Source organism: Gymnodraco acuticeps, unplaced genomic scaffold (assembly GCF_902827175.1).
Source record: "Gymnodraco acuticeps unplaced genomic scaffold, fGymAcu1.1, whole genome shotgun sequence".
Lineage (NCBI taxonomy): Eukaryota > Metazoa > Chordata > Actinopteri > Perciformes > Bathydraconidae > Gymnodraco > Gymnodraco acuticeps.
This window is the reverse complement of record NW_022992021.1, coordinates 242,172-262,307: the sequence shown is the minus strand read 5'-3', so window position 1 is coordinate 262,307 and position 20,136 is coordinate 242,172. Positions and strand designations below refer to the sequence as shown.

The 20,136-nt window shown below is 40.0% G+C and overlaps 1 protein-coding gene across 2 annotated transcripts; it reads right to left on the bottom strand.

Annotated features, from left to right (window-relative positions):
- Positions 1-2,293: 2,293 nt before the first annotated feature.
- Positions 2,294-20,092, bottom strand: si:rp71-68n21.9 (kelch-like protein 13). 2 transcript variants are annotated; one of them, XM_034201477.1, is made up of 11 exons: positions 19,891-20,092; positions 17,236-17,289; positions 16,035-16,156; positions 15,030-15,208; positions 14,499-14,631; positions 13,154-13,350; positions 12,701-12,776; positions 11,427-11,984; positions 10,641-10,820; positions 8,069-8,182; positions 2,294-3,799 (listed from the first exon to the last, which is right to left on the bottom strand). In XM_034201477.1, the coding sequence occupies exons 2-11, from the start codon at positions 17,238-17,240 to the stop codon at positions 3,303-3,305; spliced, it is 2,061 nt and encodes a 686-aa protein (XP_034057368.1). In that variant the 5' UTR covers positions 17,241-17,289; positions 19,891-20,092; the 3' UTR covers positions 2,294-3,302. The 2 variants fall into 2 exon arrangements, with proteins under 2 accessions (XP_034057368.1, XP_034057369.1); XM_034201478.1 differs by lacking the exons at positions 14,499-14,631; positions 15,030-15,208; positions 16,035-16,156; positions 17,236-17,289; positions 19,891-20,092 and adding an exon at positions 14,045-14,130.
- Positions 20,093-20,136: the final 44 nt, after the last annotated feature.

The window sequence follows — 20,136 nt, the reverse complement described above, 5'->3', positions numbered from 1 at the left end:
CTGTGGAGAAACCAGCAAGAGCTAGGTTTTTATCCAGGTGTGCAGAGGAAGAGGAGCCACATCTTAATGGCTTCTTTTATCCATGTTTTCTGACTGGGTTTGTCTAATTTCACAGTTTATGGGTAAACTCACCAGATATCAAAATGTATGTGCACAAGCAGTGAAAAAGGGTCTTTCATAATATGTCACCCATAACATTACATTACATGCCACTTTTTAGACGCTTTTATCCAAAGCGACTTACATACTCAATACTGTGGACAATCCCCACAGGAACAATTTGGGGTGAAGTGTCTTGCCCAGGGACACAACGACATGCTGACTGCAGTGGGGGTTGAACCTGTTGAACCCTGATCCAAACACCAACGCACAACCCACTGCACCAAGGACACGCCCCCGTAATTCAAATAGAATTATCCAAGCATTGCTCCTACTGTATGTCTCAGTATGGATGCGTTTTCCCTTTCTGCACATTACACGCACCTGCTCTGAATCAGCCTCATTAGTCCGAGAGTTTCCTACTTATCGGCTCATACCCCTCCCCCTCAGGTTGCAAATTAGTCCTGTGCTGTGATTCCTTCTGCACGCTTTTGTACCCACCTTTGCAGAATCAGAATATCTTTATCGTCTTTATACATACGTACAGTATGATGAACTTAAGTTTGTAGATTGAGCCCGCACAATGGCAATGTTTGAACAACACTTTATACAACATTGCTGAATAATTTTCCTCTCTGTTTTGTCAAAACACTTTGAAAACACATTTTGCCAAGGTTCATTTTGAAGGGAAGATGAGTAGATCTGTGCTCCAGTATATTATTCAAATACTTTTCACTCCCGAAGAAGGTACAAGGCCAGATCAGCCAAATACAATAATATTCAACATTTCAAGGTGACATCTGTCGGCCAGAAGGCCAGAAGTTCTTTTCCCTCGCACAGTGATGCATTATAGTTTATCATTGGCCATGGTTTGCTCTGGGAATTGTAAACTGGGTCATGTGGCTATGGAGGAAACTCCACTGCTGCAGGGTTTCTATCGTGATTATCAGTATTATCATGTCCATGAACATCAAGGATTACTTTCCTACACTGGTGGAAACTAACTAAGAACATTTACTCAAGTATTAAACTAAAGTACAAATCTGGAGGACTTTTATTTGAGATATTTCAATTTACTTCTACCTTATACTTCAGCACTTTTGGGTCCACTGCATTTATTTTACAATTTTAATTACTTTGCAGATTCAGATTCATAATACAATCTTTAATCAACAAAAATATTTAGATTTATTTTCATAGATTCATAAACCACGAATACTAAGTCATACAAATGTTAACCAGGTCTAACGTTGAAGTGATGAAAAAAAGAATGCATTAATGTTTATAATCCAATGTTTAATTGTTTCAAAGATATATCTTATTCTGAGATTGATCATTGAATTAGTACTTTTACTTTTGGTCTCTTTTGATGCTTATACTTTAACTCATTATAACTTGTTATATATTAAATGCAAGACTCACACTGTGGTGTTACTACTTTTATGTATGGAAAAGATACTTCTCCACTCACTGACTACACTTCAGTTTTTAATCAGGAGTCCAAAATAGACTCTTTAGTCTCTTGATGTTAGCTACGTAAGTTAATTTGAAGTTATTTTCGATGTGGGTGATTGGTTTTAATTAGCTAGAGTATGCATAATATAGATAAATTAGGTCGAGTCTCTTCTTATTATAGAGTCTATGTATAGTAGCTGCCTGATTTTCAGTGTTTGTAGTCCTTGGCGATGCAGTTGATATCACAGCTGTCTGTTGTCTTATCTACAGGGTGAAGGATGAAGTCTCAAGGATAGTTTCATCGTCATCAGATCCACTAAAGAGTGTGTGTTTCTGTACCAATGTTTGTGCAGAGCTGCAGGTTCTCTTGTTGTCTAACGGCCCGTCCACACGGTGGCGTGCGTTGAAGCTTCAACGCTTCTGCCCATTCACTTTGAATGGGGTGACGTCACGCTTTGTCGAACTGCATTGTGGGAGCGTTGCTTCGCTTTGCTAGCGTTGCTCGCTTCAAAAGTTGAGCAATGTTTAACTTTTGAAGCTTCGGCGGAAGCGCCAGCCAATCAAATAATATTCCAGTACAAGCTCTAGCCAATCAAACCGCGTGCTTGTGTGTCCGGGGCGGGAGATTCATGTGATTGGTTGTTGGTCGAGCTTCAGACGCGCCCGCCGGCAAGCTTCGACGCTTGGGGGCTGATACAACTTCAGCCTTCACTGACAGTGATTAATGTGACATAAGGAGTATCATCAAAACTTTATTTTCATTTAAAAAAAAAAAAAAAAAACATTGCATAAATATACAAAACCATTTTTACATGTCTGAATCGGTGCGTAAACTAAGATATATTCAGAAAATGTGTCTTTCTGCTTGAACTACATGGTTAAGGAACATCAGGAATTTCCAATTGAACATCTCATTCGTAATAAAAACATGTTTTTTTGTCTTCTGGCTTACATCTCATGACTCTGAGCTAGCTGAAACACATAAATGAGCCACATTGTGCTTTTGACACACTTCATTATGAGTTACGCTGATCCCCCGTTTGATCTTGTGCCATTGAGTAACAAAGACAGTATTTGTTAGTGGGATAAGGACAACGTTGTTTCATGACATTATTATAGAGTGACTAATGCTATCCTTGAATTTGGAAACTCCTGTTAATTCCAAGGTTATAGAGGTTCATGTGATTGATTTCAATGTCTTTGACCTGTGAAACATCAATAGTAAATGTCATTTGAGGGGGAGGTTTGACCTTACATTAAAGATGGAAGGTGTGTTTAACATGTGGAAACTGCATAGCTAAAAACACAAGCAGGGGACTTTGGCTGACAATAAAATGCAAGGACAGGAAATGGCACTAAAGATAGCAAAGTGTTATAGAGCGACGTGGCATTTTCAAACACTTGACTGTCGTAATAGCTTGCCACGCTTGCACCTGCTTGTGTTTGCAACCCACATTGCTTCCTGTTTTGCCTTCTTCACACTCAAGGCTAAGACATCCATAACATTCATCTGTTTGCAACTTATATACATGTATATCAATATTCCAATTACTTGTATACTATTCTGCACTATTTCTATTATATTCTATTTTATTGTCTTTACACTATTGTCTGTTTTATTGTGTTGCACTGTTGGAGGAGCCTGTGACCTAAGATTTTCATTGTCATAACTACACTGTAGCTATTGTACAAATGACAATAAAAGCCTTGAATCTTGAATCTAAATCGGAAACTTCTTTGGTGCATGATCAGCTCTTGTCTGTGGGCAGAGGGCACTCCTGAATCTGAGCCTCGTCCACCGAGCCCTCGGGCAGATGAACGGTCATCGTACAGGCTCTGATCCCCCCAAGAGGCTCCAACACGTTGAAGACCCGCTCCCAGACGTCCTTCTCCGGGTCGTACCGCTGCACAATGTCCACCATGCACCTGCTGTTCCAGGAGTACCCCCACACCACGTAGATCTGCCCCTCAAACACCGTCACCCCCACATCGCTCTGGCCCCGAGGCATCGGAGCCACCACGCTCCACTGGTCGGTGTCCGGGCTGTAGAACTCGCAGCCCAGCACGTCGTCGTAGTCGCTGCTGCCTCTGAAGTGATTCCCTCCCATCACGTAGAGTCTTTCTCCCGCCGTGCACATGCAGTGAAGGCCGCGCAGCTCCATCATGTCGGAGCGGCGACTCCACTTGTCGGCGGCGGGGTCGTAGCACCAGAGCTCCTTCTGGAAGGTGTCGCGGGTGATGCCACCTGCGGGACAAAAGAGAATTAAACTAATGTTACAGTATGTTTCAAAACGATAAATACCCTACAGGTGTTTCAACAGTCACATTAAAACTGTTACTAAATCAGCCTACTATCACCTAAAGAATATATCTAGGATTAAAAGACTAATGTCACAGCAGGATTTGGAAAAACGTGTCCATGCTTTTATCTTCAGTAGACTTGACTACTGCAATGGTGTCTTCACAGGTCTCACTAAAAAATCTATTAGGAAGCTGCAGCTGATTCAGAACGCCGCTGCTCGAGTCCTCACTAACACTAAGAAAGTGGAACACATCACTCCTGTTCTGAAGTCTTTACACTGGCTTCCTGTGTGTCAAAGAATAGATTTCAAAATACTGCTGCTGGTTTATAAAGCACTGAATGGTTTAGGCCCAAAATACATTTCTGACCTCCTGCTAAATTATGAACCATCCAGATCTCTCAGGTCTTCAGGGACTGGTCAGCTTTCTGTCCCCAGAGTCAGAACTAAACATGGAGAAGCAGCGTTCAGTTATTATGCTCCAAATATCTGGAACAAACTCCCAGAAACCTGCAGGTCCGCTGCAACTCTGACTACTTTTAAATCCAGGCTGAAGACTTTTCTTTTTGTCGCTGCTTTTAATTGAAACTATTCATATCTTAGACTGCACTGTAACTTTTATCCATGTACTTTTTCTTTTAATGTTTATTTTATTAGCTTTTCTTTTTAATGACTGATTTTAAATGCCATTTTCTTAAATCTCTTTCATTTTCTGTAAAGCACTTTGAATTGCCTTGTGTTGAAAAGTGCTATATAAATTGCCTTGCCTTGCCTTGCCTTGCCTTGCCTTGCCTGGCCTTGCCTTGCTTGCCTTGCCTTGCCTTGCCTTGCCTTGCCTTGCCTTGCCTTGCCTTTGCCTTGCCTTGCCTTGCCTTGCCTTGCCTTGCCTTGCCTTGCCTTGCCTTGCCTTGCCTTGCCTTCTGGCCTTGCCTTGCCTTGGCCTTGCCTTGCCTTGCCTTGCCTTGCCTTGCCTTGCCTTGCCTTGCCTTGCCTTGCCTTGCCTTGCCTTGCCTTGCCTTGCCTTGCCTTGCCTTGCCTTGCCTTGCCTTGCCTTGCCTTGCCTTGCAGGTGTTTCATTATAACAGGGGTCTTCAACGTTTTTAGGCCAAGGGCCCTTAGATGAAATACAGACAAAGCAGATATTTACCAAACACAGGGCCTACAGTAACGCTTTAGTGTAATTTATAACACACTGTTTAATGTGCATACATAATACTAAGCCATTATCGCTACATGCCACACTGTGATTAAGCATATTTAGCTTACATTAGCTAGACTGCCGATCGACAGTGTTTTGTAAATCTTTGCTCCATCTCATTTTTTGGATACTTGTGAATTTAATGTGTCCTATCCATGCTTTAATTGTTTTAACTTTCAAAGCATTGTCAGATCATCTTTTTCCGTCCCTCCTGGAGTAACTCTGAGGACCCTCTAGGGGTCACAGACCCCATGTTGAAGACCCAAGGAAGGAAAAGATGGTTACGGGATAATGAGAATGTTTACACTTAGTGTGACTGTTAGTGAAAACTTTTGGGAGAAATGTAACACAATTTAGGACTCAGCTAATTATAAACTTGATTGATGTAAAATCTTTATATTTTTATTGAACCAAATAATTATGAAGTTATTAAATCTGGAAATTATGAATTATGAGACTATAGTTTGCACCCATGAAAAACTGTTTTCAGTCAACATGTGTTCAGGTACTTTCCTGGCGCCGTAGATTTAAAAAACAACACACTTCCTTTAACACAATGTGAATGATGTCAGTTTTTTTATTACATTTTTTGTACATACATTTTTTTCGTGAAGAGCTTCTTCCCACATTGTCCTGTAATGGTTTTGCTCATTCCTTCTAGAGGTCTAGGTGGCAGGGCTCGACAGTAACGCCAGGTTGCCTTTGGTAACCATTCAGAAAAAATGTCAACCACTTCTTGGCCTTTGGTTGCCATCAGTGGCAACCAGTTTTTAACATGAAGAAATAAGGACACCAAACAGCTAAATGTGCACCCCAAAATAGATAAATGTTAATTATTTGTTGTATTAAGAGTGATATTTAATTATTGTTGTGACCAGTCGGAACCTGATACTTAAGTTGCACGTGCATTGGTGTGATTACGGAGCCAGAAAACGATGCACGTTTACTCGCATGCGCGGTGCGCCGTGTATTTGTTTTTACAAAAAATGGCGAAGCAAATTAAGTTGTTTGACTGTGGGGTAATATAAAATAAAAGTGCAAAACGAAACACATTTTAAATATAGTTAGACATATTACAGGTAATTTACAGCATTAATAATTAATGTATAATTCTTAACTGTGAATGGTATTCATTTATTTAACATTAGAAATGCATTAGTCTGGCCAAGACTTCAATGCTGAAGGGCCAATGGATCTATGGTGGGGGTCATCACAAAGGTCAAGGTAACCCACATTTGAAAGGGAGACAACGGATGGCGAAACTAGCGACTTGCTCAATTCATTTGTGAGGGATCTTTGAAGAACATGACAACAGCTGCACTACTGGTATTTTGTATACCAGCAATTGAGGGTGGACAAGTTTCCTACCTACCACTTAAGTTTCAAATAATTGTGTTAATTACTTATTGTAAAGCATTTGAACATTCTTTTGTGTGACATGTTCATTATTAAGTTGATGTATAACTGAATAGTATCTTAATTATTTAAAATATAAGGTGAATAAAAATGGCAACCGTATTTTCAGTTTTGGCAACCAAAAGCTGATGCCTGGTTGCCAGCCTGGCAACCACTTTTAAAAGTTAGCGTTGAACCCTGGGTGGTTACTGCCGTTATTGCACAGAGGAACAGGATGTTGCAGTGAACAATACAATTATTCATCATACTTCTTCTTTAACCACAATTCCAATGTATGTATAAATAAAGCTGACATACATAGCTTCAAAATCTAAATAATATTAGATATGTATAAATGAAGTCATTGAATACTGTTGCAATGGGTTTGACACAGAAGAGTGTTTTATCAACATAGTTGTAAATAATAATAATAATTCTAGAAATAACAGTCAAGAACCCCCCCCCCCCTTCCTAATAGATACCCAAGCAGAACACCATGTAAAACAAGCTTTAACTCCTTTAGTATTGTGTCTTTTGTTTGGTTTATACTGAGCATGAGTTTAAGAATGTGACGCACACACAGTATGTTGTGTATTCTGGTAAACACGACCTACCCTTTATAGCTTCTGAGAGCCGTGGGTTTTACATTTGTTGCGAGGTATTGAGACAGACCTTAGTGTGAAACTTATTTCTCTGCTCTCAATGTGAGAAACTGGTTTCCTGGCCAAAGTTGCTAAGAAACCCAGCGGACAGGCTCAGAGTAGCTCATGAGATCTGCGGCTAAACAGGAAGTGGTTTCAAATAGGCTAGTCATGCAAGCCTTGTAAAAAAAAACATCTTATCAAAATATAAAAAAATGTTTCCAGTACTATGGTCTCCCAACCTGATGCCAGGGCTGCCTTTAAAGCTGTTAGTGGGTCCCCGTTTGGTTTGTCTTGCACATAGCCAGAGAGTTAAAAGGAAGATTCCAGTTGCTTGGTATTAGTAAGTCAAACAAGTCTGGAGTTATGGTTTCTATTTTAGATTCAATTCCCATCAGGCCTGCAGCATTACGCACTCTTTAAGGCTTTTGAGCATCCACATGGTTCTCTTCTGTTTGTGTGAAATTTGATGTTGTTATTTATTAAACAATTGTATCACTTTGGGGAGTGTGAAATCTCTTTCAAAGGAGATGCTATCCGTCAATCTTACATATGAAGAAGTTGCATGATTTTGTTAGGCAGCTGTGAGAAAGCTTTAATAAGGAAGTGAAGTGAGATGCTGGGTATTTGAAGCGTGTGGTCGACACAGGAGACGCTCTAAGTTGAGTCTCCTGTGTTTCTTTTTACCACAAGCAGGTTTTCTGTAACTCCTACTATGAGCGTCACCTTTACCTAACAGTGATGTCTTTGCTAAACTTAACTAGAATATAATCATAGAGGTAACAGAACAGAACTATATGAGTCATTCCTGAAATGGTCATAAGAGAAGTTTAGGAAGACACTGACTTGTAAGGAATTCACACATTGGCTTATGAAACATTATGCCTTTTTTTACACATTTTTCACAAGTATTAAAGCTGTGGTTTTATGCACTTTGAAAACATGGTTTCACTTCCGTATGTTAAACATTGTAACTTTACCTGAGATGTACATGAGGTTCCCGTGAACTGTTCCAGCGTGGCCATAGTGAGGCTCCACCATGTTGGTCACAAATGTCCACTCATTTTTCCTCAGGTTGTAGCACTCCACCGTGTCTGATTAAAGAGAGATACAGTTTGGAAAAGGAGAACATTTAATTACGTCTATTTTTAGATACCTGCAATAAAATAATCCTGATTCCTGAGTTTTGTTTTTATTCAGAAAGACATCTCCAGTAGTTAACAGGAGCAACAGCTGTAGTCAGGAGCAGTATCAGGAGAGCAATACGTTTTCTTTCAGTACTGATTTCCAAAAGAAAATGTGTTAATATGCTAATTTAAAAAGGCTATAATCAATATTTTAAAAACAACTAAACAATGACAGTCCTTCATCACCTGCGTCTGCATTCCCCTCAGCTTTACATAGCTTTATAGTGAGTTTCAGGGCGAGGGACTGCGGTCGTCTTTCAACCAGAATGTTGTGGGTTCGATCCCAGCCCATGCAGTCAACATGTCGATGTATCCTTGGGCGAGATACTTAACCCTGAGTTGATCCCGATGGCATGGCCAACGGTATGTGAATGTGTGTGAATGTTAGGTCCTAGAGTAAGGTACACTGCTCTGTATGAATGGGTGAATGACATGTAGTATGTAAAGCGCTTTGAGGGGTCTTAACGACTGGATAAAGCGCTATAAGTCCAGTCCATTTTTGGGAGGCGGGTTGTGTGTTGGTGTTCGGATCAGGGGGTCACAGGTTCAAACCCCACTGCAGTCAGCATGTCGTTGTGTCCCTGAGACACTTCACCCCAAATTGCTCCTGTGGGGATCGCCCACAGTATTGAGTATGCAAGTTGCTTTGGATAAAAGTGTCTAACAAGTGACATGTAATGTTTCAGTTCATTTTTACTGAAAGCACTGTTTTCAGACACACCATGCACTATTTCTAGAGAAAAAGCTCTAAAAACCCAACTTTGCACAACCTACTAATCACCAAACAGTAGAGAAACCCACTTAGCAGTTACCTGCTGAACAAAGTGGAGCATTTGGCAGCAAAAGAGATAGATATTTACCTACGGTGTCGGTGGTAAAAGAGGGATAATATTGGACTTAAAGGTCACCTATCATGCTATTTTTAGGCATATATTATGGGTCTCAGATATATACAAATATATAAAAAAACATGTCTATGATGTGTTTTGCTCAAAATACCAAACAGATCATGCATTTAAGACATCCCTCATATCCCTCTGTTTCAGCCCTGTTAGAGAAACGCTGATTATGGGTCCTTAGCTTAAAAAAAAAGAAAAAAGGAGGTGGAGCTAATGCCTGCTCAGAATTACCCGACAGATTCAGCTTAATGCTCCCGTCATTAAATGCCATATCATGTTCTGAACCACATCAAGGATTATTTCTGACACAGTATGGAGCTCAAATGCTTTTTCTCTTGCGGGTTTACCACAAGGTGAGTAACTTTTTTTTATTTCCTGCTTTTTTACACATGCTCTCTCCAGTACAGGTTAGCTCTGAGTGTTAGCGATGCTTGCTAATGTAAACACAGACCATATTACGTCCAAAACAGTCGGGCATTGTTTCTGACAGCAACGTCTCTGATAGGGCCGGTTTTCCACATTTCCGATATTACGTCATATCGGACGGAAATCTGGATCAGCTTCGTTGTACCCCCGTTTTTAGAGATTTGGGTACGGAGGAGAAGAGAGAGGGTTTTATTTTCTGACGCTGCGTGAGTTCCCTGACACACCGGGGACACATCTTTATGTATAATCAAGAATAACTTTTATCCAATGACCTTTTCCCTCTCTGTCTGTGTCTGTGTATTCTCTTGTTCCGATTAACCCAGCCAAATCTTTTTTCTTGTTTTGTATCTATATCTATCTACGCCGGGATCCGGAGTCGAGGCTGATCCTCTTGCTGTAGTCCTGTGTCTTGGATCCTCTATCCTGAGTTCTGGATTAAGTCGTGGACTTCGGGTCGTGGCTGAACCTGTCTCTGCGGTCCTGTCTTGGGTCTCGTCATGCTGCTTCCCTGATGGCTTCCACAGGATTGTAGCTGACATCCTCGTGGATTCATCTTCTTATTACAGACACATGCATTTCCTAACATTCGGTCTATATGCTGTAAAATGTATTATCTCTTCGATTTACACACGGCATCTATTGCACGTTTGTCCGTCCTGGGAGAGGGATCCCTCCTCTGTTGCTCTCCCTGAGGTTTCTCCCATTTTTTCCGCTTAAACTGTGGGGTTTTCTCTGGAAGTTTTTCCTTGTACGATGTGAGGGTCTAAGGACAGAGGGTGTTGTTTTTCTCATACTAATATTCTGAACAATCTGTGCTGTTGTATTTGCTGTAAAGTGTCTCTACTGTAGGCTATTTTTATTATATGTACAGCACTTTGGCTCGACCAAAAATCGTTTATAAATGTGCTATATAAATAAAACTTGATTTGATTTGATAAAAGACATAAAAGAGTGCATTTTGCATGATAGGTCCCCTTTAAAAATAGTCAGCTACCAGTAGTAAAAGCAGTATTGACAGCAGTGAATTGTTTGCAGCTCACCGATCTCCCCTGATGTATTCCTTCCTCCCACTGCAAACAGTTTCCCCTTCAGAGCGCTCAGGTGGAAGAAGGTCCTCTTCTCGTTGAGTGAAGCGATCTGAAGCCATTTGTCGAAGCGCGGGTCGTAGCGGTAAGCGGTGTCTATGGCCGTCTTACCTTTGGTGTCATAAGTGCTCTGGCCTGAGAAGTCAACAAGAACAAAAAAAAGGATTAATTATAACCTCTAAAAATAATATTTTATTTATGCTTCTAGATTATTTTGGTTATACTTGGAATGGTGATCATGCATGAGGAAGTGGTTTAGCTTGTAAAACAAAATTGTGCAAGTCTGCAGTTCCTGTTCACCAGACCAACTATGGTCTAGGTTATGCGGCAGATTCTATGGGCAGACTTGTTATCCTTTCTTCACAGTATCGGTTAGGGTATTTGCATAATAAGGCGCAAGTTTCTCTGTGACACAATATGTCAACGTATATGCACATTTGGTCACTGGTGATGGATTGCCATAGAACTTCGATTCACAGTCATCAATGAGCAAATGTGCTTATTTTAAATGATTACTGGTCTACATTGTTTCCCTTATTTTTATTTATATAATATTGATATTTTGTACGAATTAATTTGTTCCTTTATTTTTGCACATCACTATCCTGTAGTTAGCATGGACCATGTTTGACATTTTAGCTGTTTGGTGTATATGTGTTTGCCCATATAGTTAAAAACCAATGTTAAATCAACACATGCAGTTTGAACTTCCTGAAGAGTGTGCAGTGCAGTTGCTCTGACCTCCAACAATAAAGAGGAAACCTCCAAGCAGAGCCACGCCATGCTGGTACCGTGGGACCTCCATGGGCTTCAGGGCCCTCCAAATGCCGCTCTTCTCGTCATACAGCCTCAGCTCCCGGCTCACCACCAGCTGCTGTCGCATCACACCTCCGAGTGCCAGGATGTGTGTGTCGTCTGAACGTATCTGAGTCCGCTCGGTCTGCAGGGCTGGCTGCATGAAAGGCATCATCTGGTAGTTGCTGGCCTCCAGCAGCAGGTTCACACAGGCCGTGTCCGAGCGCATCATGGACTCTGCTCCTTCTTCATCGTCCTGGGAGATCTGAATCAGCTCGCTGGGGCTCATCAGTGGGAAGCGAATGTGGCGCATCAAGCCGTAGACAGAGGAGCGGCGGTTGGGGTAGTCATACTCCAACCATCCTTTGGCGATGTGGTAAAGCTCCAACTCAGAGAAACCCTGCAGGGAGTTTTTGGCCAGAGCGTTGGCCATGCTGGTTTCAGATAGCTGGAGGTAGCGGCCGCACTCTACCAACGCTGAGAGGTTCTGTCGCACAAATTCACCTGCATGATACAACAAAGACAATTTATTTATTATGTTATCAAACCAGAATGATGTCTAATCTTAAAGATAAGATAAACCCTTTATACATCCCTGTTGGGAAGTTCAGCATCAAAAAGAGTGAAACACTGGGTAGGATAGGTAAGAGTTCCCATCACACAAGGATTGTAGGTGCCATAATGCTACTTAGCCCAAGTTCATTATTTGTATTATTAAGTCACCTTTATTTGTTTGTTGAGCACTTCCGGTAATTGTCACATGGGTGTGGTTTGTTTATTTAAGTCACTTGTTTCATGTCGAGTGCGGATGACAGAGGGTGAGCTTGTGCTGTCATTTTTTCTGTTGACCGTTTTGTCCATAGTTACTATGTTTTGATTTTGTTTATTAAATATCCCAAAAACTATCTTTCTTCACTTTGGACTTTCTCTTTGAAAAAGCGTCACAGTTTATAGCCAAGTTTAGCCTCTCGGCGACTCAAACGTAACTGGGGATTGAGCCGCCACAAGGAAAACAAATTAAAGTCAAATACACATGATCAAAATATGAACATGATTATGCCATTCTAAAGAAGGTAAGTAGATACAAACAATGGAGTGGTTTTAGTGATTGCTGACTTTCTGTAGCTGAATGCTGATCATACCTTCCACCTGATCTATGTACTATGACAGATTTAAGAAAGATTATACATTAAGATTCAATTAGCTTTATGAAAACTCACCTATATTCAGCTGGAGGTCCTTCAGAAGCAGGTCTGTGGCGATGCGCTCCACCTCCCCACAGTTATCAATAGTGATCTGCATCGAATGACAACACAGGGAAATAAAGTAACTCAAATTGTTGAAAAATGACAACTTTTCACTGCATAACGTAAGACATGTCATCAATACTTTGCCTAGTTTGCAGCTGCAACTATTTATAATCAATCACAAGTGGGCCCCCATGAAGATATGTAATTCTGCACTGATTCATTCCAAAGAAAAGCAATGAATAAAACAATGAAAAGTCATGGAGCTGCAACTATTAACAATTACATTCACAGGTCACTCATACTTATATTTTATTCTGCACTGTTTAATTGCCACCAAGAGAGAGGGCATTAGGGGACAGTGGAGCACTTGGAGCGATCTTGCAGTTTTAATGACCTGAATTTATGCATCATAATTTCTCTCACCTCGCTGCTCAGTAGCTGATTACAGAAGCTCAGGACGGGCATGACCTGCAAGAAGTTTGCCGCCTCCAGCGTCTCCTGGAGATTAACCATGTCGAGGTTGACTTTGGATGTGTAAATGAAGTCTATAATGTTCTTTAAGCCCAATTTAGTGACTCCATGCAGCTTGATCTCTCTCATCTCCTGCTCCCTCATGCCTCCTGAAGGACAGAACAAGTACAAAAAGGTGAATGCAGTATTTTAAAAGATTTGTGCACAGTCATCATGAAGATACAGAGACACTGTAAAGCCTGGCTGCTCATTATCCCCCCCCTGTATGACATCAGACAAATACAGAAGTATAGCTGTTAACAAATGTCTTCATATCCTCTGCAAAGCTGCAACTGAAATGCAGAAGTGAGTCAAGTTCTTCCTCTTTTCAAGGTTCAAGGTTCTTTATTGTCAAACTAACATAGCTACAGAGTAATTATGTCGTTGACAATCTTAGGTCACAGGCTTCTCCAACAATGCAACACAATAATACAGATAAGTAGACAATATTACATTATTTTACTATGCTATTTTCTTTTACTATTAGTGAATGTTATTCTAGAAGTGTGAGTATGAGAAGTGGCACCTGGACTAAATAACATGTTTGGCATTTTATATTACCCTTCTTCACCGCAACATCAACATTTACCATAGGGAAGAATCCTGTATGTATGTATTCATGACAATTTAGCAAATCTAGTAATATGATAGCACAGACTAACATTAGCGAAAGTAGGCTATATGTTAGCTTACAAACTTAGTCTGAGATGGCTACATAACTTAGGATTAACCCTTTTTAGTATGGCTTTTGTGTTTGTTGATAATTAGCAAATGTTAGCATGTCATTAAACTATATATATATACCTGCCAAATATCCGAGTGTTAGCATTGTAATCAGGAGCATGTTTTGTTTGCTATCGTTAGCATTTAGCACAAAGTACACCTTTCAGGATATCCGGTAGCCACGTGATAAAAGTGCATGTCATTCCCCAACTCTATTACCCCCACTTTCCTGTCTCTCTCCACTATATCTATTATAAAGTCACAAAATGATCCTAAAATAATATTTCTTTAAAAATGAAATAGGCCAACAGCCCCACAGAGCTTGCTAGCATGTTGCTTGACTATTAGCCTTATTTGGACTGAGGTTTGTTGTGAATTCATGTATTTCTAATGGTTTCTCCACCCAAATATTCCATGTAGTGTTATTCTAAAATGGAAATGTATTGTCCTTTATTGTACTTCACCATGTCTTTGACTCGAAAGCCCGAGTTTCCTACGTTGTCTGCTTTCAGCCTGATAAACCTGGACATCTCACCTGTAAACATCGCCTTGAAATAGTCACTGGATGAAGCCATGATGACTCTGTGCACGGGGAAAGTGTCTGTGCTGTCTCCAGGGACCAAGACGACATCACAGAGTGTCTCATCAGCCCGAAAAGCATCAAAGCCCTGCAGGAAATCACAATATTTGACATAATTAGCTGCAGTTTTACATCGAATGACATTTATTTAGAGAAACATTTGACTATTGTTCAGTTAAATGTGGTACCAAAAACATAAATATATGCAAAAGTAGTATGAATGCTTGTTGTTTGTATGTTGTCTTCTCCTGAATATTGTACGTCTCTTGTTTGTTTGTTTTTGTACAAAAACCTTGAGTACCTCTACTCATCTCATTGTACCCGTATAATGACAATAAGGATTCTATTCTAAAAAGCTACAGAAAGTAAATTCAATGTTCTTTTAGGTGCCAGTGTGCAACTCCCACATAGGATGAGAATTAAATGATGACTAGCTTTCTCCAGTAAGTGTGTCCCAAAAGGAATGTTTGTGTTTAAGTGACAAACCTGCAACACAGCAGATCCGTGCTCATTGCTGCCGAACACCTTGGACAGCGGTCTGGGGGGAAGTTTGGGCTTTGTGGCTTTATCTGGACGTTTAGGTGCTGCTGCAACAGGTGTAGGTAGAGGAGCTGGAGCAGGAGGAGGAGCTGGTTCAGGGTCTGGTGGAGGAGGTGGCCTGTCATCTATTGGACACAAATGGAGAACAGATACCTCGAAGGTGAGAAAAGTCATGATACTTCAGCTAGAGGTTCATGGACCTGCTAAGATGGTGATGGTGACAACTAATGGAGATGAAGTATAGCAGTATTAGCAACAAGATGCATGTCAAGTATCAAAAGTAAAAGTTCTTATCATGCCGAGAGACCCCTTAAATGTTATAACATAATATTTAGATGTAGTTAGTTGAGCTGTAAGGATTATTTCCTATTCATGTTGATCTATAATAATGTCGCAATTAGATACTTAAGTAGGTATATGCCTTGTCATACGTATTTCATATTTTATAATCTAATCATAGGATTTAAAATCATAATCTGAAAAGTAACTACAAACTAAGCTGTTAGATAAAGTTGTAATGTAAAAAGTAATTTCCTCTCAAATGTAGTGGTTCCTCAAATTGTACTTAAGGGGCTTGAGTTAATGTACCTGCTTTGTTTGGTCTGTTTGCATTGGATGATCACTTTGAATGTAAAGTGTATTTCCTCCCTGACATCATATGGGCTCAGTATTTACAGTAATAATTAGCAGTAAAGGATGCACACACACACACACACACACACACACACACACACAAACACACACACACACACACCACACACACACACACACACACACCACACACACACACACACACACACACACACACACACAACACACACCACACACAACACACACACACACACACACACACACACACACACCACACACACACACACACACCACACACACACACACACACAACACACACACACACACACACACAACACACACACACACACACACACACACCTTGCTGAGCAGGAAGTCTCTCCGGCTGAGCTGGAGGTCTCGGTGGATCCCGGGACTGATGTCTGCTCAGACGAGAGAATGTACGGCTCAGCCTCGACGAACCGCTGTCATCTCCACTTCCCCTGGAGGAGGAGGAGGAGGAGGAGGAGGAGGAGGAGGAGGAGGAGGAGGAGGAGGAGGAGGAGGAGGAGGAGGAGGGAGGAGGAGGAGGGCTTGAAATTTTACTGTGTCATTTTCAATTCCTCAACAATAGACTCTTATCACAGGGCAATTTGATTTAGTGACATCAATAACTATGCTGTCATTCCTATAATCATATAAGCTTTATGGATTTGTATTTGATTATTGAGTGTTTGTATCCTGCATTTCTTGCACATTGGTCTTGCAGCATTGTCTTGCACTATTTAATTTCTACTCTGTCTCTTCTTGCACCATTGTTTATTGTTTTATGTCTTATATATATATATTTATGTTGTATTGTTGGAGGACTTAAGATGTATAATAAGATTGCCATTACTACAGCTATGACTTGAATCTTTGCTTCCGTATGTATTATGTTAGCCTACTCGTTTTATTTAGCTTTTTATGCATTGTCCCCTGATTCTGAATCTGAAAGCTGTCAACATGATTTATTTGAAAAGTGTCATTAACTGTAAGGGCAGTTTGACACTTAATTTAGTTTACAAATACCACTTCCTTCAGTTATTTTTGGCAGACCTTAAATACTTGCATGGCCTTAAACGATTTGAATAATTTGATAAATGGAGATTCGTGCTACAGACCAGCAGCTTACAAAAGTCACTCATTGGTTTTGTGTTCAGTGTTTTGAAAAGGAGGAACCAGTAAAGTCGACCACTTCTCCTCTTTAAACTATTTCCTGACAAGCTACTCACATACAGTAAGGTCAAACAAAAACAATACTCTGAGAAAGAAAACAAACACATATTAAAAGGTGTTAACCAAATTCAGGAAAGTATATATTTTTTCATTTGTTAATACTCAGAGAAAATGTTTGAGCATTGTGTCTTATTTTTTAAGACTCTTTAATTTGAGTGTTTGTGTTTGAAACCTCATGACTGGGAACTCCTCTAATTCAACAAATCTATAAACCCTCAAATAATTCTGAAAATAAAATACAAGGGTTGAATTATGGCAAATATTTGAACAAGAGGAGAAATATTGAAATATAAAAACAGCTTACCCCATTTCCTTAGCCTCTTGTGGTTGAGGACGCTGGTTACGCTGATGAGACTTCCTGGAGACACATACAAGTTGAAGTGGACGGAAATAGATTTGATGAAATACAAAATAAAAGATAATGTGATGATTTTTCAGCCCAAAAGAAAAGCATTACAGGAAAAGGTCATCCATGGTAAACAGAAATATCTCCTCTGTGAAATGACTCATCTTTGAGAATATGTGACTCTCTGCATAGACTCTGTATAAGGTCATTCTTCCTGTTGTGATGTTCTCTTTTCTACACTGTGATCAATTCTGTGTTTGCTGTGGCCTCGCTCGTTGAAAGACAGACTCCAGACATTTTCTAAATACTTTTAGACCTTTCCCTTACGAACAGCATACACGTCATATCACATGTTTTAATGGTTGTGGATCAAAGTGAATTTTGTGAGGTTTTATTTATAATGTCAGCATCCATTTAGCACATCCTCGTTTGAAGTTAATCATTAGATACAATCAGACATTTCACAGACATTGTGGTCATTCAGCTGCAGAATCATTCCTATACCCTTATGTTGTGTTCGGTTCTCCCGTGACCCGTTTCAAGTTCAAATGATATAATTACTACGCTCTAGTTTTTTTTTTATCGGAACAAGGCTTCATGATATCCTCCACAACAGATATATAAACACTACAAAACAGATTTTGACAATTTTAGCCAAGTCTGAAGGTCTCTAAAAAATAAAGTGTATCATTTGGTGTTCGGGTCTGGGGAGACCCAGAAGAATTGTTGGGGTGACTCGGGGTCAAATTTGGCCCAATCAAGATTCATTTTTGACTTTAGACACCCCTCCCCTCCCCCTTTCATCCACTGTAACAATCATTTTTCACTACATGCACCTGGTCTCCCCTCCCTCTGCCCCCCTCCCCCCACGGGAACTCCACCTTTCTCAAAGAATATGTGCACTAACACTTGAACCTGAACACACACATTCACGTGGGCAATATGTGGTGTAATGAGTTTTGGGCCATAAAATAAAATAACAGGATTGTACGGTTATGAATGCATAATTAGTTAGTTATGATGTAGTTCAAACAATATTGGATGATAGTCATTATTTGTGTGTGTTTTGGACTCAGATAAATCATGGGTCAAAATTGACCAGCTAACACCATGAACGGTAACAGCTTTCGAACACAACACAAGGGTTAAACAAATAAATGTGCATAATTGGACAAAAATAATGACCAATAATCTTTTTTATGCTCGCTAATTATTTGTCATCTACCTTTAGTGACCTTAATCTAGCAATGTATTGTTCTTATTGCAGTTTTTAATTGTTCAATTAGATCCCCCGTTCATCTTTGTACAGCTTCAGCGTTTCTGTGATAATATTTGTCACGTTATTGCGGTCTGAGAGACTTGTTTGTTTGAACGCAATTTTAAAAAAGGTGACAGTTTCTGCCGACCACACATAATTACTCAAGTGGAAAAAGTGCTGTTTTTGACAACACGTAATGTAGCATCATTACATCATAAAAGGACTTTAATAGTATTACAGTTTTACATCTACTTGCTATTTCCTGTTATTTTGTTTTCAGCGAGCTGCCAGGTTTCAGTGGCTCCTCTGTCTTGGAATAGTCTGCAAATTAAATGGAAACTGAACAATCTGGTGCCACTAAATGTTTTTAAAGCTCGGTTGGATGCTAGTCAATCGGAAGCTACCTGTTTATGTGGATAATTATGTAAATGATGCTGTATGATGTCCTTTTGTTGTTCTATTTATGTTTTTATGTTTCATGTGGAACTACTTGAGCAGGTCTCCCTTGAAAAAGAGATCAATGATCTCAATGGGATTTATCTGTATAAATAAAGGTTTGAAATGAAATGAATCTTGACATGTCTTCATGTTATTAGGTTATGTTCATATGTGGACCCTGAGAAGTGCATCAGCTAATGGGATCCCACATCATGCAACTAGGCCTACCTTAAATCACCTCTTACAATAAACAATATGTCTCTTTTTTATTCAAGAAGTGATTTAATTTAGGTATTTGTGTGAGCGCACTCAAGTTTCTTTCAACGTATCATTATGATGTTAGTGATGATCAGTTATAGTGTCAATATCCACTAACCTAAACATTATTTATTTGCAGTTTTAAATACAATACCCTCTATAAATCCTGCACACTGAATATAGACATATAGTACATACATGTATGTTTATGTATTCAAAGTAATATACCTACTGTACGCATTTAATATTTATGCCTTTGCACTATTATATACACATTATGTAGACATTGTATGTTTGTACTAAAATACTTTGTATGTACATAGTTGTCGTTTTAACCTTGTCTTGTTTTTTCGCTGTGTGTATTTCCATCGTCCTGTAAATTTTTCAGAGACATTTGAAACTGGTGTCAAACCGTTCATGTTTGTGCACGTACTTGGCCGATAAAGCTGATCCTGTGACAGTTTAATTATAAATCTCTACAAAACCTGATACAAATTAATACAATTATGTACATCACTGCAGCCTGAATGTACCTCACTGCAGTTTAAATAGACAAATATGAATTTGAGGTATACTTATTGTCATGTACTGTTCCCTGCTGCAGGTGCGTCACATGGATCCAGATCTAAAACACACAGAATCACCTGTTGAGGACTTACCTGGAAGAAAGCTTCCTCAGCAGCCCGGACCCCAGGCCTCCCTCCAGCCTGTATGTCTTAACAGCCCGATCTGTGAGAAGAACTCAGCAGAGAAATGTCTGCTGCTCTGCACCAGCTGCTCGGAGAGTTGAAGCGTTTGCGTGAGCATCAACTTTTTTTTGCCTAAACCGAGACCTCAGTCACTTCCTGTGCTACTTCTCTTTCTCAGGGTGCGCCTTCTTGCATCTCCTCACACCAGTGTGACAC

What these genes read in the sequence shown, in the direction of transcription:
- si:rp71-68n21.9 (XM_034201477.1), bottom strand. An exon ending in TTTCAAGGCGATGTTTACAG is followed by an intron (nt 13,351 to 14,498) that starts GTGAGATGTCCA and finishes TCTGTCCTTCAG; the next exon opens with GAGGCATGAGGGAGCAGGAG. An exon ending in TTTCCTCTTTATTGTTGGAG is followed by an intron (nt 10,821 to 11,426) that starts GTCAGAGCAACT and finishes TTGACTTCTCAG; the next exon opens with GCCAGAGCACTTATGACACC.